A 27,909-nucleotide genomic window follows, 5' to 3' on the forward strand; every position below is an offset into this window, starting at 1 on the left:
CCTCCGCGCTGCTCCTCTCCTCTTCCCTCCATCCCTTCCCCTCCGCCTCCGGGCTCTCCCAGGCGAGCGGCAGCCGATCCCCACTCGCTCCTGCTAGCCAGCCTGTTTCTCTCGCCCTTTCTCGCTAACCGTTTCAAAGCGCCTTTTCAGCCGTCCTGAACCACCTGTGCAGGCGACTGTAGCAGCAGCAAACGATGGGGGCTTGGGTTTAGTCTCGAAATGCTTTAATCAGGTTTTTAATTTTGTGCATCTTGCATACGGCTTCCAGCATGTTAACACTGAAGTGTGCTGATCGCAGGTGGGGAATCGGTGCATGTTTATGTTTGCTCCTCTTGTTTCGTCTACCATCTTCTCTGTTACTGTCTTTGATATCAAGGTGCTTCATAGCCTAATATTCCTGGGATTTTTTTTTTTCCCGTCCCACTTCATTTGTGGTTTGCTAACTGTACAGATATGAGACACCTTATGTGGTTTCCCCTCTTTGCACACATCAAAGCACTTAATAAATCTCCAGTGTTAAGATGTGGTAGTTGTATTTTTACATAGATGACTGCACTCAAGTCTCAGGGTGCCTTGGGATCTTGTTAAATGCTGTAGTGAAACAAATGTGTGCAAAGAAGCAGCTGAGGGGCAGCCCCTTGGCTCGCCTGTGTGGCTTGCAGCTGACAGCTGCATTTCTTCCTCCTTCCCTGCTCCCATCAGGCTCCTGAAGGTAATTTGGCAGGTGCTCATAGGCTGTCACCACTGAGGTGTCATCAGGAGAGCAGAAAACAAGCACGCAGGTGCATAAGGAAAGGAGCACTGTTTGAATTGGAATAGTCTGGTATTTGGTGGATGCAGTAGGATCACTGTTAATCGCTTTAGCACAGTACAGTTGAATATGTAGTGCTGGTATGATGCAAAGTGTTATCACTAATTTTCTCCATTTTTCTTAAGTTCTGAAAAACGTCTACTGTGTTTTCCCTCACAAAATCCTGTGGAGACATCTGTAGTTAAGAATATGACTATAATGGTGCAAAGCTGCAAGCAGTTTTGTCCCTATGCCACTTCTCCTCTGTAAGAGGCATCTCAATGCGGCATTGAGCACTAACGCCAAAACCGTTTTTGTCTGTGAGCAGATTGGATTGCTTTAGTTCATAGCCTGTAAGAACATCTGTTGAGCATCTCTGATGCACAGCTAATAACCACATCTATCTGTTGCTCTTTCCAGGCCTCAGCGCTGAGAGCATTTCAAGGGAAAATAGGGCTTAGCCAGCAAAATCCCTGACTGCTGAATTATACCCTACAACCATCGGCATGTCAATACAAGAGCCTTAAGTGCTGTAGCTAAAGCCGTCTGCTGTTTCTGAGATGAGGGGACAGATGAATGTATTTTGGGCCTGGTTATTTATCTCTTGTAGTATCGTCCTCCCACCCCCTTTTTCTTTCTGCCTCTCTGATCCAGTTGCCAAAATGATCAAAACAGACTGATCGGAATTCTGTGAGAACATTGGCGTGTTACTGTATCTTTCCTTCCTTGAAACCCACTGTCTGCCTAGCCCTAAAAAGCAAAAAATACTCTTTGAATTTGTTCATAGTACTTCCTCATTTTCAGGTTCCTTTAGTTCTCAAATGCTGTAGACACCCAGACAAACAGTTGTTTTATTCAAATTGTATGTACTTTGGTGTGCTACTTGAAACTCTTCTGTCATGGATCTACTTTTCCCTCTAAACCATTAAAAAGAGCAAATCTGTATTAATGCTGCGAAAATAATCACTTCCTGTGTTTCTGGGGTGTGGGTTTTGCTTGCCTCATTATCAAAAAATACAGGAGTCTTCAGTCTCTTTTCTGATCTAGGAATATAAATGCTTGATATAATTTTTTAAGAAGGTCGTACATGCAGCACTTTTCCTTGAATAATGTTGATGTCACCTAAGATGTCAGTACTTCCCAAAAGATATTGGAGAGCTCCCCTTTTGGCTGTAGGAAGATGCCTAGGTTGGCTCAGCTACTCATGAAGTTGTGGGCACGGTGGCAGTAGCATAATGTCACCGCATGATAATTGACTTTGTAAGTCTGTTTTTGGTAGCGGCACAGCCGTAAAGACTACAGGGGGCACTGGCATAGAGGAGAATGAATTGCTGCAATTGTAAGGAAAGAATCTGGCGATAAACTAACACTGCTGTTACTAAGGGGTGAGGTTTGTGGTGAGAGGCAGTGCCTTTTTATGAGCTCCACCAACACAGGGAAAAGAACAGAGATTTGGGGCATAAATGAGCCCTCTTTTTTCACTTCAGGTCTCAAGACTGGCTTGAGAGCTTAAAATCTGTTCTGTTCTTCCCCAAATCTATCTATCTAGCTAAAAATAGCCCACTGCCTTAAAGCCTTTCCCCTCATCGTTAACCAAAGAGGTGATACTGCCTCTTTTCAAACGTTGCCTGCTTTTATTATATCCATGGTGTCCAATATCCATGGTTTTACCACTGCCAGCCAGGTTACAGTGCTCTTCCAGTTTGCTTTTGAAGGTACCTGATACACATCGCTTTAAACGATCGCTCAGTAACTCGCAGCTTCACAAATTCTTGTTGACACTTCTTTCCCCTTCCTCGGAGCAGTTCGTTCCTTCCGTTTGGCTATTCCCGCGCGGGTGGCTTTGGAGCCCAGCGCTGCCGGCAGCTGCGGTTCCCGAGAGCCCAAGGCAGCCGCAGCGGACGAAGCTCCGCGGAGCTGCCGCCCGTATTTCACCCGGGCTACCTAACTTACCCCGGTTCGGAGGGCTCGGCCCCGCGGCTGCTCCCGGCTCTGCTCCGCTCTCCAGCCGGGGCTGGCAGCGAGGGCGCGTCACGGCAGCCGCCGCTCCCTCCGAGCCCTACGGGCGGGGCACGACTTCCATGGTTTCCAGATCTACGTATTCTCGCTCCCGGCTCGCCAGGTCGCTGACCCGATCCTCCCCGAGGCCGCTGCCGCTGCGCCGCTGCCCGTGGCCGCGGCGGCGGGCGGCGCATGCCCGTGGGGCGGCGAGCATGCGCGCAGGCGGGGCGCCGCCGCCGCCGCTCCCGTCGGCCTGTGCCTCCCGCCGCCGCCGGGCGTCGGTGGCGGAGCGAGCCCGCCCCGGGCCACGCGCGCTGCCATGGTCAGCGAGGCGGGTGCGGAGCAGGGCGTCGCGGCTCCCCTCCCTTCTCCGGCCTCGCCCGCGGCGCTGGGTAACGGCGAGAGAAGCAAGAGGTAGGGGAGGGCGGGGGCGAGGGCGAGGCGGCCGGCGCGGCCTGGCCCGTCCCGTCCCGTCCCGTCCCGTCCCGTCCCGCGGCTGCCCGGTGCCTGGCTGCGGGCCTGCGCCCGCCTCGGGGCGGCGGCGGCGGCGCCCGGGAGCGCCCGCGGCCCGCACGGGCGTGTGGGCTCCGAGCTGACGGCCGCCTCTCGGGGCCTCCCTCGGCGTGGGCAGCCGGGCGGGGGTCGGCCGGCGCCGGGTGCGAGGCCCTCGGGAGGGGATTCAGGCGTGGGGCCGCTCCGCGGTGTGGGAGAGGAGGTTCAGACGCGCACCGGCGCCGGTAACGGCTTGGCTTCCACCTTGTCCGAGTAAGCGAAAACTGCCCGAGCCCCTCAGGTGGGCCTGGGTTGTGGTCGCTCCGAGCGGGTGCTATGGTCTCGAGTGGCGTTTGTGCTGTGCTTTTTCGTTTTTTTAGCTTGTAATAATATTTTTTTTTAACGTAATTGGCTCTTGGGTTTATGATATGTTACTCTAATAGCAATGGATTCCAAATTTTATGCTCTGTGTTTCCCTGGTAGGTGTGTCGAGATGGGCAGGGGGGAAGGTCTGTCTCAGTTCGTAACAGAAAGTGAGTCTGTATATGTGGGATTAAGGAAACGAATGAACGAATTGGATCATTCTAGCTAGATTACAAAAATCTGCATGCTCACTGATGCAGGATGATTCAGAAAGTTTCTTAGTAAAGCCCTCTCAAATTATCTAGGTTTATCTTGTACCTCTTACGGTGTGCTCCTACACATGTGGTAATAGAGAAGACATGGGGAAAATGAAACAGCGCTAAGTTGACTTCGGTGCTGTCTGTGTAGGATATCAGGCAACCCTCTCTGGTGTTTCCTCTGAGCTAACAAATGTTATGGCTCCAGTCATTGTGTCCAAGCAGCTGTTTTGCCATATCTGTGCTCTGAAGTTTTCCAATGTTTCCTTAAGCTACTCTGAGTGGAGAAGATAATTCTTTAAAACATAATTATATAGTGTAGTAAGGACAGGACCTTGCTTCCCTGATTCTTTTTTTTTTTTTTTTTTTTTTTTTTTGATGCCGTATAACCAAAATTCTCTTCCAGCACCCATCCTCTCTGTCCGCTTTAACTGTGGTTTCTCTGAATTGTCTGCAAGGCACACAAGTATCATTTTGTTGGTCTCTGCAGGCTGACTTGACTGATGCTCCCGCCAAGTGCAGAGTCTGTATCTTCCCCCTAAGGTCTGAAGCGCATTTGTGTAGTGAGGAAATTGCAGGCATAGATCGTGATTCTGCACATGTGAACTTCCATTTCTAGTAAAGCCTATTGCTTTGTTATTGCACAGTGTGAAGGCTGCTCAGCACCAGGGAAGGGCAGGGCAGGGAATAGCTCTTCAGTAACTTCACTAGGACACGCTGGAGGCTTGATGTGCTCTTGAAACAGGGGAGGTGAGTTAACGGATTTTTCTACAAGATGATGATGAGGACCGTCTCGCATGTTGGCAGTGTAGTCAGCCTTGTTGTCTTTAAATAGGGGATGATAATATGATGTATTCTCAGAATACAGTAAATGCATGATGTTTTTCATAGCTTCAGAAATTCTGGGCAAAATACAGCGTTTCCTCAGAAGGAAAACAGCAGTGCCAACTTGTTAAAACATGCAGCGTATTGGCAGGACTGGGTTGTGAGTGTATTTGCATGATTTCAAAACAGTTTAAGACAGTATTTCCTAGGCAGGCTGCTTCTCTCAGCATCCTGCTGCATAGTGTATTAAACGACTCCAAGCAGAGCAGAGATCATGTCATGGACAAAAAGGATTCTGAAGGATGGAACTAGGATTTGATGCTTAATTTGCTTTGGGGGGCATTTTTATAGAGGAAAAAAATGCTAATTTTATTATGACCATAAAATTCTACAGCTGTAAAAATGTGAAATGCACTTTTTTTTTTTCCTTTAGCCTGTAGTATGTGTCCACATTGGCTGAATATAGGAGCCCAGAGCAGTTTGACATCCTCCTGATTTTATGCAGCCTATTAGATATTCCCTGCTAAGTCAGTGACTTCCATGCATTGTCAGGTCTGTTTAGCAAGCTTACTTCAGGACTGCATTTGTTTTTTTTTAATTTAAATTTCAATATATCCAATACCAATAAGAATTTAATAGAGAAAGAAATTAATCATAGTAATTAAATGGTGAATGTGCTGGATGTGGCTGGAATGTAACCAGTGGTGTCCAGACCAGTTTTAACACTTTTCTTGAAGCAAGGCTGAACATCCAGTTGCCTAGCATGTGGCTCTTGGAAACATATTTCTTAGATTTTAATTGCCTTGTTATTGCTTTATAATTATAGCCAGTTGATTTAAGCAATATTGCTTGTGTATTTTAATCACAACAATTTATTCTCAAATCAGAGGGAATATATGAACGAGGAGGTGGAGGAGTGTGCTGAAGATGAGGCGACTGAATCGGAAGAAGACCTTGAATTTGATGAAAGAATTGGATGCCTTTCCAAAGGTTCCTGAAAGCTATGTGGAGACTTCAGCAAGCGGAGGCACAGGTAGGCCTTACTGAGATGCTGACGTGATTCATGTTGACCATTGGCTCAGTCTAGCATGCTCTGGGAATAGAACCTGCAACAGGAGGAAGACAGGCATCTGTGTTCATTTGAAAGTAGCCAAAATTGGTTTTGTGACTTCTTTTGTGGACTGACGGAGCTCATCTCCTTCAAGTAAAGACATAGTATCTTATCCAAATAGATGCATTCATCTCTCATCTCAAGGGATATTTTTGTGTAAAGCTGGTGAGACTCAAACCAATGTAAAGGTTCACTGTGAAAGCTTCTAACCAATTACGACTGGAAGTGCACTGTGCCAAGGCTGTAGTAAAACTTTCATTTGTTGTCTCACTAAGCTGTTTTCTCTGTGTCAGGTTTCTGGGCAAGACAGTGTCAGCGTGAGCTGAAATGCAGGTTGGATTCAGCTCTATGCTTTCATAAAAGTGGAAAATCATTCTCCAGAGGTGTCTAAGAGCTGGCTAAGTTAAGCATCAGGATGAAGAGCAGCTTTCTAAAGCTTTTTGTCTTGAAGCTGTATTTGATTTTAAGAGTAAGGAAAGCCCTTTGAAGAACTAAACACTTTACTCCAGGGCATATGTACTTGTAGTGTTCTTGAGCTCCTTGAGCTTCTCTCAAAAAGCTGTAGCTGTAAGAAGTACCTTTTGTATAGTTATCTGAACAGAAAATTGTGCCTGTAAGTTGCGTTGGGTTCGAGTTAGCCTGATCTGGAAATAGTGACTTAATCTACTGGACTATGGGAATTGTTTTCAGATAAATAGGAAACTGCTAGCAGTTAGTTTGAAATGGAGGACAAAAATCTCTCTCATGTGTGATTATGTCTGGAACTCAGTTGAATAAAAAGTACAAGAAGCAATTGCAATCTACAGATAAGCCTTTGAAGTCATTACGCCACTTGTGTGGAAGTAAATATCACAAGGATCTGTATTACTTTGCTATGTTTCCTGAATTGCAATGTTAATAATTAAAGGATTATTGTATATAAAATAATCTGTAAGAGGTGATTAAATAACTCTTTGTTAATGTTAGTCCCAGTTCCTGAGAAAGCGAGTTGTTTTTATGTTGTAATTCTTAGAAAAAACAATAAATGCTTAAAAATTCCTTTTTTGTAATATAACACCATGCTTCGTGAGAACTTTGCTTTGGGGAAGGGTGCCTTAAGGTTTCTCAACACCAGAAGTTACTTTAGCATTCTTTGGTTTATCCCAGTAACCTCATAAATGACAATATAGGATTGTCTTACTCTATGCCATTATAAAATTTTAATGTAGTATTCCCGTTTCATTCAGGATTCCAGTGCCAGGCTTACTTTCTGGCGTGAAAGACTCTATTCTCAGACTTTCAGTGCCTGAAAACCCATTGCAAAAGAAGTACCGGTCTCTCAAACAGGCTGAGACTCTAGCTCTGGGGCTGGGAGAACCTTCGTAAAAGACGATCTACAAGACTTTATTTTCCTGTTAAGATCCACAAATACCTTTGCTCAGAAATACCCAGAAAGCAGCTATGGCTCTAATTGTTTCCCTGTGGTTGGATAGACAGTATGGTTCCAGCTTTCCTATTGCATAGCTGGGGTGAGTCTAGCCTGCTGAGCTCTAAAAGGAAATTGATAGCCAGAATAATTAACTGACTGGTGCATCTGCTTTCACAGTATGCATTGACATGAAGGTTTTCATATATATATGATCCTTACATAGCTTCAGCTGAAAGCTAGAACTTGAAATGTCACTGATCAGTGCAGCAGTCAGTGGTTTCTTTTCTGATCCTGTAGGACAGTGCCACCTCTGGGCTCTAGACCACTGTGTAGTGAGTTGAAGCCTATCAACAACAGGCTTGTTTTTTCTCAAGTTGCCCTTCACAGACTCCATAGAAATACTCCCCAGAATGCAGATGGAAAACATACACTGTCAATAAGCTGTACAAATCACTACTGTGCTCCATAACTGAAGTTTTTTCCACTTGACAAAAGTCCTGATTTAATAAAAGGGGCATAGCAGGTACTTTTCTGCATGTTTCTGACTATGTGCAGCAGGATAATCTTCCCTTTGCATTGTACAACTTTGCAGGTGTGATGAATAGGGTTCTTTGGAGATAAGTGAGGCACATATACCCTTAAAATATGCCAACTAGTTTTCTTCCTAAAAATAATTTCAGATCAGTTCTTCACTTATTTAGCTGTTGGTAGAATGGATAGCTAGGTACATCTTGGTTATCACCAGAGGGAGAAGTGTTTGAAATATTGGGGTGGGTGTCCTGACTGTGCAGCTATACACAAGTAATATAATCAGGGCACCTTTTTCTAACTGGACAGTGCATATAATGCATATTATTTCTCTTGTCTGCTAGCTTCTTGGCTCTAAAACTAGATATAAAAAACTTTGTTACATAACTTAGGTTGTAGACAAGTGGAGACTTGATGGGACTTCAAGGTGCACATTCTCCTTCTTTCATGCTTGAGTTTAGGATTGAGTTTGCCTAGACCATCCCTGACAGTGATTTGTGGGCATTTTGTTTTATATGCAGAGCTGGATCTAGCCTGTTCTTAAATCTTCCATGTAAGGATTTCAGAATCTCCTCATCTTTCTAGTATTTGACTGTACTTAAATGTAAAAAGTTCTTTCTTGATGCAAAGGTAGGACTTGTTCTTTCCCCTTCCTATGTAAAAGCAAATATTGTAGAAATGAAAACATTTTTCTAAGAGCAGGTTATGGATTTATAAATCAAAGATACTAGTGTTGTACTGGTAATGCTGAGATTCCGGAATGTTAGAATTTTGTTCTGCTTATGTATCTGAATAATATGTCTCACAATCTAAACTACTTTTTTTTTCTTTTCTTTTGACCACTCAGTTTCTCTGATAGCATTTACAACGATAGCTTTCCTGACTGTAATGGAGTTCATGGTGTATCGGGACACATGGATGAAATATGAATATGAAGTAGACAAGGATTTTACTAGGTAATATTTATTGTAATTCCTTTTAAAATTTAAGTTTTCTGCATTTCAGGACAGAATAAACTTAAAACGTTCATGTGACTTGCGAGCAATTTATGATTGAAATTAAAAATTAAATACTAAAGGGACTTGATTTTTCTTCTGTTGATTCATTTGTTAGGTTTTTTTTTTCCTGGAATCTATGAAGAAGAGAAATTGAGATTTCTGCAGCTAAGAAGTCAATATAGTGTAGGTTTGTTGGCGGAGTACCCTGAGGAATTATTTGCTAACAGTTCAGAGGACATTGTGATATGTAACTCCATATTGGCTATGTAAACCCACCACATTTGCATGATGCATACTTCTAGTTTATACAGTAGTATATTGCCATTATACTTTGTGCTGCTGGAGGTGAACCTTTAAGCACTCATAACTTTGACTACATTATCTAGAGATTGCTACTGATCTTGTCTCCAGTTACGGCCTCCAAGATTGGCTGAAGATACATTGGCTGTTAGTTTCGTGTGCTTGTCTGGAGACTGCATTTGCCTTTCTTCCTGACGTGGTCGGGCTCCCATGAGTCCATGCGAAGTTAATGGAGACTTTGTGCACTGAACACCTTTAAATATCATGCGTCTGGAACTGAAATAACTTTAAAAGCTGTTTGACTAGTTGCTGTGGTAACAAGCTAAAGCTATGTATATTAATTGGGTGTCTTGTGTGTCAGAAATACCAACGGTTTCTGTAATGAAAAAAAAAAGAGAAATTTAATGGAGATGCATCAAAAACTCAAGTTAGAGTAAATCCATTCAGACAGATGGGAGTTTCACATTTAGGTCTTTGCTAAAGTAGGCTATTTCCCTAGCGAAGCTATCACATGGGAAGGATAGTCTAGTGGTTAAGAGACTATTATGCGACTTGGGAGAAGTCCTGCTGCAGATTTTCCAGTTTGATTGTGGGTTAATAACTCAGCTTGCAGTTCTGTGACAATTGAAACCAATGGAGATTGGTATCACTTTAACTGTTTTTCTCCTGTCTACTGATCATGTCTGATCCCAGGTTGAGCCAATGTTGAATCCCTTGCTTACATGATTTGTTTATGTCGTCATCTAAGTTCCCAGAAGCAGCTCCCTGGAAGTGATAGGACTGTATGACTATAGTGAAGGGAATTATTCATCATAGTTTAACTAACACTAACCAGTAGGAAATACCCAGAATATTGGGGAATGCCACACAGTCAGACTTCTAGTGTGATGGAGTTTTTTGGGGTGTTGTTTTTTGGGGGTTTGTTTGTTTGTTTTTTCTCCTGATGAGAGGAACTATGTTTTACCTCCCCTACATTATAGAAACATTCAGGATAAAGATCTTGACATACAAGGCATTTTGCTATTGTGGTATGGGAGCATTTTTGAGAAAAGAGCTTTTTCCAGAAGCATTGTTAGCAAAACCAGCAATCCTTATGGCATGGCAGCATTTTCTGGGAACTGGTTTTAGCAACTTCTCAGCCTGATCCTGAATGTTACTGTCCTGAGGAATTCTGATTAGGATTGGAAATACAATTGGAAATACAAGAGAAAACAGGAGGAAGGTGCTCAAATATTTACTCAGTTTTAGATTTTGTAACTCCCACATTGTCCTGATCCACTGCATTCTGTGAAATTTATTGCACTGTTGCAGTTGTGTGGCAAAAAAAATATGTGTAAAATATTGAAAACTGTATATTCTTAATAAGAGTCTGACAAACTCTTGGGCCAGTAATACTTCCAAAAAATCCATTAGGATTTTCATCGTAAAATTCAACAAGGAAATCTGATGCTTTTATCTCTTAAGTTATGAGTGGTCATCAGTACTTTAGTAACTAGAAGTCCGTCTTGGTTCACCCAAATTATAAACAGCTTAAGTTTATATTTACTGGTGTAAATTTTGTTATTTGACTGTGTTTCTGCAAGTAATCTGAGAATTTTAGTAATATATCTCTTGATACTTGTACACAATGTTACTTACTAGCTTTTTGCCTTTTTTTTCTTTCCAGTAAATTAAGAATCAATATTGATATTACAGTTGCCATGAGGTGTCAATGTAAGTATTCCATCAGTGAATGTTTTAAAACACTTTTAAAGGCTCTTCAGAGTATGCATTTGCTTGCAATATAGTTGGATATTGTTCAAAATATTCAAGGAGTGAGATTTCTTCTGATCTTGATGGTAGGTAGTGATCTTGATGGCATATAACTCACTGAAAGTAATGGTAGGAGATGTGAAGAAAAGTATTTATGCCACCTCATTTGCGTCTTGCAGAACTTTGCTTTGTCTGTTGGCAAAAAAAGGATCAGTTGTTCCAGTCTCTCTCTAGCTGGAATAATCTAAAAGCTCATCGAGAGACACAACTCAGCAGCAGGAATTTATCACAACTTTTATTTATTTATGAACTTGGCCAATATTAACACGGTCTATTGTTTAACAATACTGGAACCATCAGGTAATTTCATCCTCCTGATGAACATATGAACATATGGACGCCTGCCCATTTAAAGGCAATGCTTACTATTGTTTTGATGTCATTTAAGTAATGAACCATTATTTGTATGGACTAGTTTTGGTTGTCCTGGACTGAGAAAGAGGGAGAATACTACTACTACTACCAGGAATACAAGTAAATCTTCAAGACTCACTTTTTTGGCTAGGCTAAACCTTGAATTAATTGTATGGTACATCAGTACCAAACAATTTGTGTTTGTCTCACAAGTATTGATTTAAAAGTTCTCCCATCTTACTCTTAAAATTTATTTTAATCTTTTACAATTATTTTCCAGTTAGCATAAAAAATTTGAAAATTCTGATTTTAATTTTTTTTATTTGAGAAAAACCCCAAACTTTATCCTCTGTTTTGACTAGTTTTGGTTTGGATTCAGTGCTTATGAAACAGGAAAGAATATTTATGCATAGCAGATCCTGTGGTTCATACAACATCTCTGAAGGTGTTATGTCAGTGAGAAAATACTGCAAATCTGAAAAGTTTGTTTCTGGTCACTGTGCATTGGTTGATGATACTCTGATATAATAGGTTGAAAAGTAGGATTCTGTGGTTTCCCCCTACCTCCCAAAAATCTGCTTCTTGCCAGATTTGTTTATCTTTTGTTTTGGACTTTGTTAGCAAGGAACAGTAACTTACACTCAAAGTTTACCGCTGTACTGTGAAACTTCATTTCAACTTGAACTTTTTTTGTTTGTTTATGATCATCTATATGACTTAATATTTTTCTCCCTGTTTAAAATAGATGTGGGGGCTGATGTTCTGGATTTAGCAGAAACAATGGTTGCTTCTGCAGATGGGCTAATCTATGAACCAGTAAGTTGATTCTTACCTTTTTATTTGAAAAGGAAATTGCTCTTTACTTGGTGTGGAGCACAGCTGGGCTGGCTTGCTTGCTTGTATGGTTTTTTTCCCCACAACTGGGCTGCATAGAACCTCCCCAAGTATTGTCTGATCCTTGAGTGACGTCTTCAGCTCTTACTCCAGGAATCTGCTAGGGAAAAAGGCTAGCATTGGGACTTCTGCATGTTCACTCTCTGCAAATACAGCAGATTTGAGTACAGCAGATTCCCAGATCAGTGCTTCTTAACAAGCTAGTGATTTCTACAGCTAGTTATTTTTACATGTGCAAATTCTAGGGATAAATGCTAACAGTATTTGATATGGAAGGAAAACTATCGGAACTCTCATAAAAATAGAATTGATGTAACTGCTTTTTAACTAGAAGAATACTATGATTCTAAAAAGGGGTAGAAAGTCACCATGATATCCTTATAATATGGAATGGCATTAAAGATCATAAATTGGGTTAGTATCCTTTTAATTTCTGTATTGTGAACTGAAGGCTCTTTTGCTTGCATAATACAATAAGCTTTGAAGTGATTATGCTGTGCGAAAGTAATTTATCATTTACAGAAAACCTATTAGAGAATGTAACTTCCTGCTGTAATTATCGCATTCTCTAATAACTGCACCATATTCCAAATTATAAGAGTTCTGTCCAAATTCCTACTCGTGTGTGTGAGCGGGAGGAGATGGCTGAATGGAGGGACGTGCTTGGGAAGCGGAAGGAGCTTGTTTTTGTTTGTTCTCCTTGGAACGTTTCCTCTTTTTGTCTGGACAGTCATCTCTGCGCTGCTGTAGCTGCTGCATGCTAGCAGTTGCCCCAGTGATTATAATCTTAGAAAGAGGAAACTTCCTGTACTTAACTCTTTTGGCCATAGCTCTGGGTAGGTTTAAGCATTAATTGCAATTGAATTTACGGTCTGGACTACATCAGTGTTAACACTACATAGATTTGAATTTGGTGCGCAGATGTTAGTGGTGATATTCTTGTGCGGATTGTAGTACAGCAGGTCTAGTAGCTTGTCTTAAAGAAGCACTTAATGTGTGATGACCCTAGAAATAAACAATCTGCACCTGGACCCTTGTCTTTCAAAGATTGCTCTTCTGCTTGTTTCATTGCTGTTTGCATCAAAACCATGCATGTCAGTTATATCACTTAGAATTAAATTGCCACTCACTGCTGCTTCTTGCCCATATTAGTCAAAGGCTAGAAGGGCAGAGACTGCTGACTCGAGTTATGAGAGCTTTCGGAAAAGATGCTGAAGTTATGAACGCAAACAAGAGAATAATTCTTGGGGGGAAGGGACAGAAATTTCCATACTTGAACACTAAGTGTATTATTTAAAGTGCAAAGTCCTTTCATAAACTCCAGTATGTGGTACCAAGTGTGAAGTTGATTATAACTCCCCACCCCTTCGGACACCTCAGTTCTTTTCAGGGTTTCATGAATGGGACTTCAGTGCTTCCTGCATGTTTTATTAGTTGTGTTATTTTTGTTTCAGGTAGTATTTGATCTCAGCCCACAACAGAAAGAATGGCAAAGGTAAAGCACTGAGATGCATGCCTATGGTTTGTATTATTTGTACTGGAAGTGACTTTGAGGTACACCAGAGTCACATGACAGAACTACATCTTGGGTCTAACAGCTCCTGCTTTTAAGAGTGCAAACCTGTAAAAAGATACTAATTTATTTTGCTTTTCTCATGATTTGAGATCTCTGTTATGGAAAAGAAATTGGCTTTGGACTTACTTGTGGAATTGGGTCCTGCAGTTGCAAGCAGAGATGTATGGCCTCACCCAAATATGTTTCCAAAAAAATGCTTGGTAGCACAAGTTTTAATTATGGGTTCAGATGCATAACACAGATAGCTTCCTATCTAAATGTCAAACCTGAACCATAGTAACAAAGTGGCATGTTCTTGCAAAGCCAAAGGAGTTTGAGTCTTTTGTATAACCACACGCTGTTATCATTTAAACTTGAATAGCTTGGTTACATGTGGTTGCTATACTGATAGTCTCATAATAGAATCTGAAGCTTATTTGGGATTCTGGCTGGTTTCAGTATTTTGGTTATACACTGCTGTGAATGCCAAAGCTTTAAGCTCTGTATAAAATATCATTCTCAAAGTTTAATGTAACACTTTAATACTGACATGAACCTTTCTAACTTCTCAATGTATAATCTGGAACTGAAGATGATAATTAGTTGTGAAGTTACTTTTTGTTTTACTGTTGCATGCTTTCACACTTGTCTGTGTAATCTTTAGGATGCTGCAGCTAATTCAGAGTAGGCTACAGGAAGAACACTCTCTTCAAGATGTGATATTCAAAAGTGCTTTTAAAAGTGCTTCTACAGCACTGCCACCTCGGTAAGAAAAATTGGGATGTTGTGTCATCATTCCCCCCACCCTATTTAATCAGACTTCACGTTTTAGTGTGATTGTGATTTTTTTTTTTTTTTCCTCCAGAAGATAAGGTTGTAAGAAAAGAAGACCTTACTGCTTTTTATTGCATTTTAAAATAGAATGCTTTCATGCTTGCTTTGGAGAGCTGTTATTTTATGAAAACCTCTGGGGTTTCCAAACTGGAGCAGGTTTCCAGGTTTTATGTGTGTATTTATACGTATGTATGTGTACGTAATACAGACACACACATAAATATACACACATACCTTTTTAGTCCATTTTATCTGATGCTTCCTTCTTAATGTGAATTAATAATGCCAAAGCAATACTAAACAAGAAGTCTTTTTTTAAATGAAAGAATATTTTTCTGTCCAGCAACTTTTTTTAAAAGTCCTGCTATTAACTGTGACTTAATACTTTATGATTTTTAAAGAATCAACCTTTGAATAAAAATGTGTTTTGTTAGTAAATGCCTTGGTCGAAGATAGCACTGTTAAAATTGTGTGGAGAAAACTTGCTGTTTATGCTTTATTCCAACTACCCACAAAATGCTGGGAGACTAATGCATAAAAGGCTTGGTCTGCCTGAATCTAGATGCTATGTGATATTTTCCCCCCCACTGTCCCCCCCCCAGGGGAAAACACTTTCTACATAAAAGCTGAAATTCCTTTCTCTTTAAGAACAAACAAACAAACAAAAATACCCCACACAAGCCATAAACAAAACAAATGCCAAACCTGCTGTATGCACTTTCCATGTTGTAATCTCCTTGTTTGAGGAATAAATGCATCTTTTTTTCCTAAGGCAAGGCTGAAGAGGGCTCAGAAAAATCTTTTTTCTCATTTAGTCGATGTCTTCAAATTCCTGGAGTCCTTCTGTGCCTCTGTGATACTTGTTAGTGCAGTATTTGAGATGGTAGTTATGCTTGAGATGTGTTTAAAAAATTGTATTTTTTTTTTTTATTTCTCTCTAAGGAGCAGTTTTGGAAATATGTTCCAAGTTGTGGACATTCCAACAGGTGTGGGAAGAGGAAGGTTTCATAAAAAATAAATGTTGAAAGCTGTTCTTGCTACATTGTTGTTACTGTGACTAATATATTTTGTTCTGTTCATTGTAGCATTAAAAATTTTCCAACAAACCACTTTTGGTAGAAGTAATTGAAAAAAAAAAAAATGCCCAGGGCAGCAAGATATACTTACAGTCTTATGTTTTCTGTTCACGTGTTCAGGTATCGTAAGTTAGTTTTGTAGGCCAGATCTCTGAATACAAGTATGAACGAAAGCTTATTGGTTTTATCAGACTGACCTTTATTAGTTTCTTTTCCTTCCACGATCCCTGCTATAATTCCAGAAGGATACAATAAGGAGAGGTAGATGATAATGCTGTATCTTTATGCTAGGAAAAAGAAACCTAACTGTACTGCTGTTATTTCTGTTAGACAGTGAATCTTCTAAAGTACTCTTTATGTTGTTTTTGTTTAAACAGGGAAGATAATTCATTACAGTCTCCAGATGCATGCAGAATTCATGGTCATCTCTATGTCAATAAAGTGGCAGGGAATTTTCACATAACTGTGGGCAAGTATGTTCTGTCAATTCCTGAAAATAAAAAAAAATTAATTGATTTCTGCATTATGTACAGTGCATGCATGTATACGTGTGTGTATGCTTTTACACTTTTGAGTTAATGACTTTTATTAACCTTCCCCTATACATGCTTGGTATTATGTTCCATGTGGTATCTTTTCTTGCACAGTTAAAAACAAATTTCTTCATAAGTTACTAAAACAATGCAGTGCAGTGCATTGTTGTATGCAGTGTAGTGGTTATGAATTCCAGTGTCTTACAGGATGAAAATTCTTGAAAATAAGTCCTCTGTAAGTGCATGATGTGGAGTGGACTGCTTGTACTCGCCTCCATTCTTTGGGCGTGTCCAAACTTCTCCTTTGTATTAGTACAGTTCACTAACATGGATGAGGTGTAGATATGTGCCATTTCCATGCTGAGATAATGTCGTTATAGAACCATAGTTAGGGAGCTAAATGCCAGTTCATCTTGATTTGCAGAGAGACTTTCTGACGCGCTTTGGCAATGGTATTAGCTTATATACACTGCATACAAACTTGTGTTAACTTCTCTCTGTGCTCTCCAGCTCTGCTGTCCTCACTTATCTTCCTGCCACCTTTGTCACCAGAGATCTTGGCATGCAATCTGTACTCTCTAATTTATCCATATGTAATTCCAGCTGCTGTCTTTGTGTGGGTATTTCTCCAAATGCCACATCTGTCTGGTCTTGTACCACCTCTCTGATTTGCCCCTAGATATCCAACTTCCTAAGCCCTTTTCAGAGCTGATCATTTCAGCCTTTCATCTGTACTGCTATCGTTTCTCTCTTCCTGTCTCTAGTTTTGCAGCCCTGAATAATTTTGCTTTCCTTTGCTTCCTTTAGCTCATCATTACGTTTGTAATTCTGTGAAGTTGTGCTTTCTCTGCTTGTAGGTGTTTTTTTAAGGGCTTTTTTTACTGGCTGCCTTTGTACCTTATTGCCGGGTTATTTATTGTAGTCCTATCTTGACTGATCTCATTGCCTTTCTCCACCTTCTATTTGTCCAAAACTTACATGCATTTGGTAATGATTTAACTTAAGCAAAGTAGGGAAAGTTTCCTGCATTATTGGCTGGACTGGTAGGGATGAAGTGTGGCTGAAAGACTGTTTTGCTTTCCAGATAGAGTTGCACTTTTTTCTCCCTCTTCATACTGCTACCAGCCTCTGCTTTGTATTTTCTTTGCAGGTCTACAAACAAATGTCCAGACCTGAAGTTGCTTAGTCAGGGAGTAAATACAGAGCATAGTTAACTTGCTCGGTCATAGAACAAGTACAGTAAAGTTTTCGTTAGTCACTTGAGCAGTCCTGCAGCTTTTCCTGTGGTAGGCCTTGGTGGCTCTTCTAGTAGCCTAGTGACTTGATGTGTTTTTGACATTTCTAAAAATGCAAGAGTAAGAGGGTTTTCATGAGTCTTATGTTGCTGTACCTTGTAATTCAGGCTGTCTGTACTCAGCAGTAATAAAAAGGTATTTATTTATTTTAATATACACATGACTTTTATATATATATAAAAAGTTTGTAAAACATATATTTAAACATATATATTTTATATATATGCACATTTTTTAATATATGTAAAGTATTTATTGCAATAGAGGAGGAGAGGTAATTTTTCTACATAGTTCTGCTTAGGAAAACTGTGTCTTTTGTGTGGATTCATTAAACAAGTTTTTCATGAAACATATCTTGCTTTCTTTAGGGCAATTCCACACCCTCGAGGCCATGCACACTTGGCAGCCCTTGTAAGCCACGAGTGTAAGTTCTTTATATCATCTCCGTGCGAATGAACATCATTTTGTTCAGTCTCCTAATTCATATGTTAACATAGGTTGCTGTTGTGAAGACGTTCTAGCTGGGCAATTGCATTGTAGAAGAAAGTGAAGAATATTCTTTGCAGTGTTATGACTCAGTAGTGACTTACTTTCATACATTTAACACTATTACTATTATCTTTAGGTGGCTTCTACAGTAATGATAACACAGGAATCTAGGATGTATTTTGGTGTAACACAAGATACCATACAAAATTACTGTATTTCAGTCCAAACTACATATTTCCTGCAAAATCTGTTTTTATGAGGTTAAAAATTTCTGACCTTTGTCCTTAGAAACTTCATTTTTAGGTTATGAGTCTAGATACTGAATGTGTGTTGCTACTGTACTTAATGAGAGGCAAGGGTAGACTTACTGTGAAAAATGAACTTGGTATTGGTTAAACCTCCAAATGTCTGCCCATGAATTTATGTCAGCACAAGTGTATAATATTATAGAGCTCAAATACCTTTGCAAAACTAGGCAGTGTAGTAACTTGTAGTTGCCTTATGCTTTCTCTGTACACTTAATTTATGAAATTTTAGTCTTTTTAATACCATTACATACAGAACCTGAACTGTAGGATAACTTCAGTATTTGGCCAGCTAGAAATTTCCTGTCATGAAATTTTAACTCTTCAGCTCCAGGGTTGATTCAGATAGAGTTATAATTTGGTTTAGAAGTTCTTTTCTAGAGAAATTGAATTTCTTTGTTAAATATTTTGGATTTGAGTTTTGTTTGAAACATGTACGTAGATGTATTGATATGTCACAGGCACAAAGCCAATAAAATGCACATCAGAGTTTGAAATATTCTAACTAATGCATTTTCCAGTGTGAGAAATGGGTGCATCTTTTTCTCTGAGAAGAGTACAGAATCTCATAGTGTAAAAATGTTGTTTCATTCCTTTGTATTGTCTTTCAGCCTATAACTTCTCTCACAGAATAGATCATTTGTCATTTGGAGAGCTTATTCCAGGAATTATTAACCCTTTGGATGGAACAGAAAAAATAGCATCAGATCGTAAGTGTTGTGTGTTTAAAAAGCATCTTGTTTTCTATATTTTTCCAATAATTACATTTAAAATATTATCATGTTTCATGAACGTTGTGATTTACAAACAGCATGTCCCACTAAATGTGGTAGCAAGCAATGCACTGTTCAGGTACCTACATGGCATCTTAAATGGATGATTTCTTTTTAATATTGGTTATCACTGTACTTTGCTGTTTTGCTGAAGTTGATTTGCAGTTTCTTCCAGATTTGTGTTATGTTGAAGTTACAGTGTGTCTGAACATATGGCAAAGAATTTTGCAGCAGTATGCTACAGTGGAGATTCATAGATCTGTTTGTTGTTGTAACTGGGAAAAATAAGTCTGATTTGGTTTAAAAAAAAAAAAAATAGCATCTGGAGTCTTGGATTCTATTCCTGTATTTGGTTTGTCACTTCCGCAATGTATTTTGTAAGGCTACTACAGGAAAGGTTTGTGTATCGCTTTGTTTCCTCGTGTATAAGTAAAGGAGTATAGTAACCTACTTTACAGAACTGCCTGTGCCTCATCCTCTGGCTTGCATTCCCCATGGGAGCGATCCCCAGAACCTTCTAAAGCTGCTGTTGTGTCAAAGTCAGTCAGTCTGTTAGCTGTTCCAGCCAGAATAGTTTTGTGTAGTTGAAACAAATTGCTTCAGTCTATCTGTGTTTGTTCTCTTAGGGAATTGCACGAAGACAGAGCAATCATAAATGCATAAGCACGCTGATTGCTTTAGAAGAATTCTCTAGAAGTCTGTCTGATCAAGAGAAAAACTGTAACCAATTTAGAGGGCTTCCAGCATTGTATAGACAATTCAGTGGCTAAAATCTATTCAAACCACTGTCGAGATGTATATATCATGCAAAATGTGACTGACTTCTAGTGTCATGGAAAACACTATCTATGCATTTCATTTGAAGCTTTGAGTGGCATGACCTTAATGAATCTTTTCGTTACATGGGTAAAATGTAAATTTCTCTGAGTACAAATGTGGTATAGGCCCTGCCCATGGAAACTAACTTTGTTCATGCAGATGGTGCTGAAGTAGTCTTGGCAGTGCTGGGACTCCATGAAGAATGTCTCTAGTGTAAATGGCTTAGCTGATTAACTATTTTAAATATTATTTGATTTATTTGTGAATGTCTTAAATGGTCTTTGACTGTGTACTTAGTTCAACAGTGAGATTTATTTTCTTCTAGACAACCAGATGTTCCAGTATTTTATCACAGTTGTGCCAACCAAACTCCATACGCATAAAATTTCAGCAGAAACTCATCAATTTTCAGTGACAGAAAGGGTAAGTAGAAGTAAGAGAATAACATGCAGGGAAAAATCTAACACTGATTGTTGTTAACAAAAGCTCAAATGTGGAAACGAAGACTTAGTCGTACTGTGGTTTTGAAAACTCCTCTAGCGTGAAGAGACTCTTTGTAGAATGTTCCAGTGCACTAGATTTATCTGTGAATAATGTAATAGTGATGGTAAAATATATATGCTTGGTGATACATGCTAACATCTTGCATTAGTGTTTTGCGTCCGTAGATCTGGAGTCTGATATTAGAATTAATGATAGATACCCAGTCATTTCCACTTCACTGGATGCTAATAGTGGTGGTGGTGGAGAAATCCTGTAAGTTTTTGGTGTGTAATCTTGTGTGTAGCTTTACAAATATTTAATCCACTGTTAGCTTTTTATCCATCTGGGAAGCAAACCAAAAAACGCAGCTCACTTGAATGTCATTAACTTGGTTGTGGAGTGTAAGAAATGGAAGCAATGGAAGTTTGTATGAAAAACTGATCACACAGAAAGCGTCTCTGTCTTTCAGCTGTCTTGTTTAACCTTTGTTGAACCACCAGCTTTGATTACTTTCCAGACTAGAGAGCTTCCACTTCTGGGCTTGGAGAGGCTTATAATTCTGAATCCATAAAGAAAGTAGTTATTGCAGCATAGTACATGGGGAAATCATAAGGTATTAATTTTAAAGACTGTTGTAAATAAGAAAAAGGCCTTATGTGTACCAGTTACATGTCTCATTTCCAGATACTGAACTCTGTTTTGGTCTTTTATTCAAAAGCCAAAGAAAAAAAAAATCTTTGTGAAAAGTTTAATTTAAAAATGACAGGTAAAGTGAGAGGTAAGAAGGAAGCCTTGGGTTGAAAGGAGATTCAGAGATTAGAATTGCAGTTCACTGTAATACAGTTTGTGGTGTTCTCCAAGGGAGAAAAATATTTATTTTCTCACAATTCCATGCTGCTTCTGAAAAATACGTAGCATGGGGAAGTAGGATAGAGGTGATGTCTTGGGGTTCAACTTGGGACATGCAGACCACTGAAGGGAAAGGTTCGCTCTAAAACTCATGGAAGTTGGAGTAAAGAGAGGAATGAAGAGGAATTTCATAATGCAATGTACTCCCATCTCCTGCTGGTGTAGCAATCTGCTTCATGTTTTCTCTGCACAATCTCTGCAACAACTAAGGCACTCCTTAAACTTCTGGACATCAGTTGACTGCTTATATTACTCCTTATTGCTTTTTTTTCATCTTGTTTTAAATTTTTCTCTCCTGCTATAAAGATAGTTTCTGTCAGTTAACTGTGCAGTCTTAGTTAGCTCTTTGATTTTTTTACTTTTTTTTTTTTTTTGTGGGGATGTATTTTTCATGAAAGTTGCAACATGGTCACAGGTTGCGTAGGAGAAAAGCTTGTGAATAATAGAGGCTTGCTCTCACTGTCTCAGTAGGTAGCCCTGTTGCCTGTAAAGCTTGTTCGTGTTTATATTTGGAAACCAAATACCCCAGCAGATGAGCTGGGAAAGGCTATTAAGAACAGTTAATGTTGAACAACTTAGTGCATTTATTTTATAAGAGTAGGCACGTATGCAGACCTGGAAAAAGGTGGTCAGCTAGCCATGGCTAAAACTTGAATACAGTGAGATTTAATTGACAGTGGTGAACAGACTGGGAAGGAGAGTTTGAAAGGTGTGGGCAGAATCATCTCCGCTATTGTTGATGTTTGAGGTATTGTGTTTATCTATATTAAAAAGATTTAATTCTAGCAAGGCTTTGCTGATCTGAGATATCTGATGCAGGGTTAGTTATTTGCAGCAGGTTTTAGCAACCAAGAGTTAAATCTTCTGCAGCAGTAGAAGCTAGAAGCAGACCAAAATGGTTTGCGGAAAAAGAATTATGTATATTTTGAGGGTGGAGTTTTGGGTGTTCCGTTTAACTTCATATTCTTTTCTCACCATTTGACCTCAATAGACCAATAAGGCTTAGGGAAACAATAGAGGAAAAACAAACAAACAAAAAAAAGTTTTGTCCCTTGCCAATGGCAAGGTTCTGTTTAAATACCTTCAGTCTTCTGTTCTTTCTTAGTATGCCTGATCATCCATCCTCTAGCGCGGAATGTTGTCATGCTCTTGAAATATAGAAAGCATTCTGTACTGCGTTGGGGAGTTTGTTTATTTTTTTTAACCATTGCAAAGTTTCCATAACTTGGTATCATAACTGATACATTATTTTGGCATCCTTTTTAGTTCAGTTTGGTAGCAAAGGAAGCAATATGGTTTATGTCAACGTTAGCTGATTGGAGAAGTTGCCTAGTCTGTATTTTCCAAAGTGGTATTCAGCTTTTTATTTCGTACTGTATTCTGCATATTTTTTGAGCACAGACTGTTAAATCTACAGGTGAAATGGAACTGTGATATATTACTTTTCTGTTCAGTCTTACTTGTCTGTCTTCTGTACTCTTATTAGCCTAGATAGACTGAGTTTGTCTTCAGTCAGTTATGTTCTTTTCTGCTGCCCTTGTGTATTTTCAGCCAGACTTACCTGGCAGTGCATTTATCAACACCTTTCACTAACAACAAAATGATAGCAAACTTTTGAAAGAAACTTAAGACTGTGGTGAGGCTTTTTCTCCTGAAACCTGTTTTAAAAAGTAGAGATTTATAGCAGCCTCACTCTTGTCTTTGGGGTCTTTTGATTTAAGAATTTGGTCAAATGAGAAGAAACTGTAGAAGTTCTTGGATTAGGACTAAGGCATCTGATCTGTTTAGAGTAGTCATGGCGACTTAGTTATTATTTTTATTGAGGTATATTTCTTGTCATGTGATTGTTATCTGAAATGACCTGACTGACAAAAATTTTGAAAAGAGGCTTGATACTGGTATTCAGTTTCCAGACCCCAGAAATTTTGATCTTTTTCCTTTTTATTTTTTTTCCCATCAAAGTAATGGATTATGGCATATGTGCAAGTATGCACTGAGGCAAAAAAAATGGCATTGATCTAATTTAATTTAAGCTTCTGAATTTCCATTATGGTATACTCTAGTTTAGGGTCTTCCCTGATACTTTTAAGAACCAGGAATTAAATCCTCTGTGGCATGTGAATCTAGAGATATGCTCCAAGGAAGAAGGAGGATGCAGCTTAATGAGTCTTAGATGCAGATGCAGTATGGGAAAACTGCCATAGCTAAGGCTGTTCAACAACTTAAATGTCTCCTGAAGGTCTCATCCCGATTTAAGTAATTAGTAGTAACGCATAAAGCAGGAAGAGTTTGGGCACTGTATTATACCAGTGCACTCACTTGAGTTCACGGGCTAGACCAAGATGGTGGCACTTATCCTTATAGGTACCAAAAGCAACCTAGTTATAAACACCCTTGTTTAAAGGACCATGTAAGCAAATCTTGAGAGTATAGTGCCAGAGCCTGATAGTGCACATTGATATGCAGTACAGAAGACCAGTGACCAGGAAAGTAAATTGTTATTTAATGGTGTTTGACTTTTAGAAGGTACTGGCCAAAGTTATCTTGATGTTCCCTGGTCTTCTGTTGATTGCTAAATCTGACCAAGTAGCTCTTTGTCATCACATCTATTAAGATTGTTTTCCCTGTGACTAACCAGAAGTGACTAACTTGTGTTTCCCTCTCTTCTTTCAGGAAAGAATAATTAACCATGCAGCTGGCAGCCATGGAGTGTCAGGAATATTCATGAAATATGATATCAGTTCACTTATGGTGACAGTGACAGAAGAACACATGCCTTTTTGGCAGTTCTTAGTGAGGCTTTGTGGCATTATTGGGGGAATTTTTTCAACTACAGGTAACTATCAGTGCTTTCCCTCTTAAGTTCTACCAGAAATTTTTTTTGGTTGTGGTGATTATATTATGGTTAAGTTACAGGGGAGTCCTGAACCTCTAGCAGGTTTTAAGACGAAGTGCCCGTTTGTGTGCACTGAAATGTGCAATGGAAGCTACACATTTTTGGTGTCCCAGTATGCCATTTCTGCTGTTCTGACGGCCTGTTGTTTCCTTTTTGGTAACTGCAGCATAGTTTATATACTTCTGGAAGAGCAAAGAGATATATATATATATATATATAGATATAGAGAGAGATATATATACACAGACACATACATACACATACACATGCTGACTTCTGATATACTGTGTATTTCCTATAGTTGGGATCCAGTGCTAAATCAGTGCCAAAAGTTGAGAAAAATTACCATCTGAAGTAATTGGGAAGATTTTCCTTGTGTAGCTTGTTAATGTACTGCAAGATTTGCTCCCTCAAAGAAAATAAACTAAGTTGAAAAGACTCAATCCACTTATTAGTGAAGACATAATAGAGTATCTTGATGTTGTGGTTTAACCCGACTTGATTACAAGTTATATCTTTTCTTGGCTTTCACTTGAAGAGAGTATAGTAAAGAGACTTCGAACTAAGAGCTCTCTTTCAAAGTAGATATTTCTGTCCCACAGAATGTATTTTCACCCATGAAAGTCAGGCAGAGGGAATTACATTTGCTTGGATAGCTTTGGTTTTGCTTTTATTGAGGCATTTCAGAATGTTAGAATTCCCCCCGCCCTTGGTGTTTCCTTTTTTATGTTAATTTCTCAGTGTTTTACATACTGGTTTACTGCACTGTATCCTGTTTAAGTATCATGTACAGTTTTGTTGTAATACTTCTGTAAATACTACAGTTTTACTACTTGTGACAATTTAAATCTTGTTTGATATTGCAGGAATTTTACATGGCTTTGGAAGATTTGTAGCAGAAGTTATTTTTTGCCGTTTCAGACTGGGCTCTTATAGGTCCACATCGGTAAGAAAAACTTTCTCTGAGTATTAAATAAGTGGAACAGCTGTCTGGGGAAGGATGATAAGGACAACTTTGGGACTTGGTCCCAGCAGAATTTAAGACACTTGCAATAAACCCTCCCTTTGACATGCATATGAGCAAAGATTCAATAGATTTTAAAAAATAGTTGGAAAACCTAACATGTAAGGAAGCAAGGTATTTTATAAGAAACTGAATTAATGAAACCGAGTCTTAGAGATTTCTTTGCTACATTCCCTCCATTGTCCTTACTGTATTCTTTTTATTTTTGTATTGCTACAAGAATTACTTGTTTTCTCAGGCCTCGTCTGTCTCCTTCACATATTCTTTTACTTGGCCTGCTGACCAAAGAAGAGACACTGCATGCTACAGGCGTTCAGTGTTGCTACTGACTAGCCTGCAGGCTGCTCCCAAGCAGTGTGAAAGAGCTGAGCAGTCTACCTTTCCTTTCAGCTGGGCTTCAGTAGGATTGCTCCTCTAGCAACTACTTGATTTTGTTTTGTTTTTCTCATTTAAGCCTGTAGGTAGCCTTTAAGACTTCTGCCTTTCCCTCAAATTTGGTTGAAGTTTGCCAGCTGGCAAGGTTACCTGAGGGGTGGGGAGAGGAGGGAAGACGGGCAGGTTTGTATAATTTTTGTTTGGGAGACCAGGCAAAAGGCATATAAGAAATGCCCAAGAATAAAGAAGTGTGTGTTTTGGGGGAGCGTGGGGAGATTCTGTTTCTGGGCAAGCCATTAATAACACTGTTTTTGTTTGACTAGGTCCCACTTCCTGATGGCCACACAAGCAACCACTTACCTCTAATTACAGACAATAGTACACATTAGCCTCCTGAGAAAACTTTCTTCCTGCCTGATACAGAAGACATTTTTTTATAATAAAGAAAACATTGTGCAATATGCTGAGACAGTGCTGAAGGGCAGCAAAAAATGAAGCCTTTACAAAAAAAAACCCCAACAAAACAATTTGTGTAAATTTTTTGTCTAAATGCACATGGAGTCATAGAAGGTTGTGAGACCAGTGAGGTGGACCATCTTCTGGAGATTAGAGGAGCGTTGCTGCCAATACAGTATTCATGGTCGAGCTGAGCATCTTTGTGATGGCTGCCATTGACCGCTGAAGCATCTTCGTGATCTTGGTTCTGTGCCTGGGAAGGCTAGCAGACTCCAAGGAGAAAAGAGTACAAGTGGGATGTGTGGAAGGGCCGGGCAGCAGGCAAAGAGGGACGGTAATAGAGCTGGGGTTTCTCTTAGGTGTACGAACTGGGGTTTGGGTTTTCTTGTTCTTTTGTAGTGGTGGGGCCGGGGCCTAAGATGCTATTAGAGGTGGGGAGCAATCCTAGAAAATCCTGAAGAAGAGGGAGAGGAGAGAGAACTCAGGGAGTAAGGTGGAGCCCAAGCCATAATGTTGGTCATAGCTGCTGCCTTTCTGTAGTCCCACCATTCCTTAGTGGAAGAAACATAATGCAGAGCAGAGGAGTTCCCCTGTTTTCACACAGCTGCTGTATCAACAGTGAGAATATTGCTTCTGGTGTTGATGTGGAAGTGCCCAAGGACTCTGAGAATGGGCTCCAGTGTGCACAGTTTTTTGACTTTGAATAAAAAGCCTTTTAAATAAGGCGTTTGACTGTAGTTTTGATAAAAGGCAAGAGTCCCTAGTGAAAGATCAGGAGATCTTTGTACGCCTCTTTCTTGGCAAAGAAATTACTTTGATGGAACCTTCATTGTACCCCTGCTGCTAGTATGTAAGCCATGGTGTGTAAATCCTGGAGATGGGGAGGAAAAAGAGCAGGAAGCTGCCTTGCTTTGGTTCAGCTAAAATACTGCAGAAATGTGGAATTCAGGGCAGTGGAGGTCTTGCTAGCCCAGGCAGGGAGTGGTGTAGTTGGTAGTAGGTGACTTCAGGGAATCTGAATCATTTTGTTGCAGACAGATGATGAGGAGGGATCTGCAGAATTAATCCTTATTGTTCATGAAGGTTTTGTAAAATAAATGAAGAGAGCAATATCAGTTTTATATTGTAAATATGCTACTGAGAATGAATGTTACTAATGCAGAAGGTGCTTGGAGAAACTAAATATCCTCTTACTGCTGAACTACTGGCATAGACCTGTGGTTAAACAGTTACTCCACCAGGGTAAAAAAATCAATAATATGATTCCTTCTCAGCAAAACTGATTTGATAATATATTAGGAGATGATGCTGACCCTGGCCTTACTCACCATGGAATGAATATTTTAATTGAGAGGACTAATTATGGAAAATAAAAATCTTTGTGATGTTGTCAGATTTTGCTGACTTCTGTTAATGTACTTTACAGGACACTTGGATCTTGGTGATGAGCACAGTGTAAATAATGTAGCTGATTTGCTATGCAAAGCAAAGGGCTTTCTAAACTGAGAAATTATATGAAATAGTAAATAAAATGTGGGAAATGAGGAAAGACCCTTGTTCAGTTTGACTGTTGAGAAAGAAGTTGAAGGAAGGTGGGTCCTTGGGGTTGGCAGCCAGGTTTGGGGTTTTCTCTTTTGTTGTTTTTTTAAACACTGATTAAAAATCCAGCAACTTGAGAAGCTCTTGTCCTTGGTGAGCAAGAAAATCAAAAGCTGTAAAGTTTTGGTTCCCACTTCTCTTTGGCATTTGCCTCTGAGGTTTCTTCCCTACTTCTGCTTGGACTGGTTCTGCTTTGGGCTTTATCGTAACACTTGTTTCTTACCTACCTGGAACAGACTGTAGTGGTGGGAGGTAATGATCTCAGTTGACTTTCTGTACCAGAACTTAAATGATATTTTCTATTCTCACATAAAAGAGCCAAGTGGCTTGGTGTGTCTTAAATCCGTGTGTGGTG

The 27,909-nt window shown here is 39.7% G+C and overlaps 1 protein-coding gene across 6 annotated transcripts; it reads left to right on the forward strand.

The window, feature by feature from the left end:
- Positions 1–3,004: 3,004 nt before the first annotated feature.
- ERGIC2 (ERGIC and golgi 2) lies at positions 3,005–27,909 on the forward strand. Of its 6 annotated transcripts, XM_075024869.1 has the most exons (16): positions 3,005–3,205; positions 4,551–4,653; positions 5,162–5,280; positions 5,616–5,761; positions 8,623–8,731; positions 10,740–10,786; positions 11,985–12,055; positions 13,588–13,628; positions 14,353–14,454; positions 15,976–16,071; positions 17,795–17,850; positions 18,832–18,930; positions 20,138–20,235; positions 23,878–24,040; positions 24,967–25,046; positions 25,823–27,909. In XM_075024869.1, exons 4-16 carry the CDS (start codon positions 5,656–5,658, stop codon positions 25,886–25,888), a joined length of 1,134 nt encoding a protein of 377 aa, XP_074880970.1. In that variant the 5' UTR covers positions 3,005–3,205; positions 4,551–4,653; positions 5,162–5,280; positions 5,616–5,655; the 3' UTR covers positions 25,889–27,909. The 6 variants fall into 6 exon arrangements, with proteins under 6 accessions (XP_074880970.1, XP_074880972.1, XP_074880968.1 ...); XM_075024871.1 differs by lacking the exon at positions 5,162–5,280; XM_075024867.1 differs by lacking the exon at positions 4,551–4,653.

Source organism: Buteo buteo, chromosome 4 (assembly GCF_964188355.1).
Source record: "Buteo buteo chromosome 4, bButBut1.hap1.1, whole genome shotgun sequence".
In the NCBI taxonomy this organism is placed as follows: Eukaryota; Metazoa; Chordata; class Aves; order Accipitriformes; family Accipitridae; genus Buteo; species Buteo buteo.

Bases quoted from the DNA above. Each gene is read 5' to 3' on its own strand.
- ERGIC2 (XM_075024869.1), top strand. From the start codon at position 5,656: ATGAGGCGACTGAATCGGAAGAAGACCTTGAATTTGATGAAAGAATTG. The intron at 13,629-14,352 runs GTAAAGCACTGA...TGTAATCTTTAG, and splicing joins CAACAGAAAGAATGGCAAAG to GATGCTGCAGCTAATTCAGA. The intron at 20,236-23,877 runs GTAAGTAGAAGT...CTCTTCTTTCAG, and splicing joins AATTTTCAGTGACAGAAAGG to GAAAGAATAATTAACCATGC.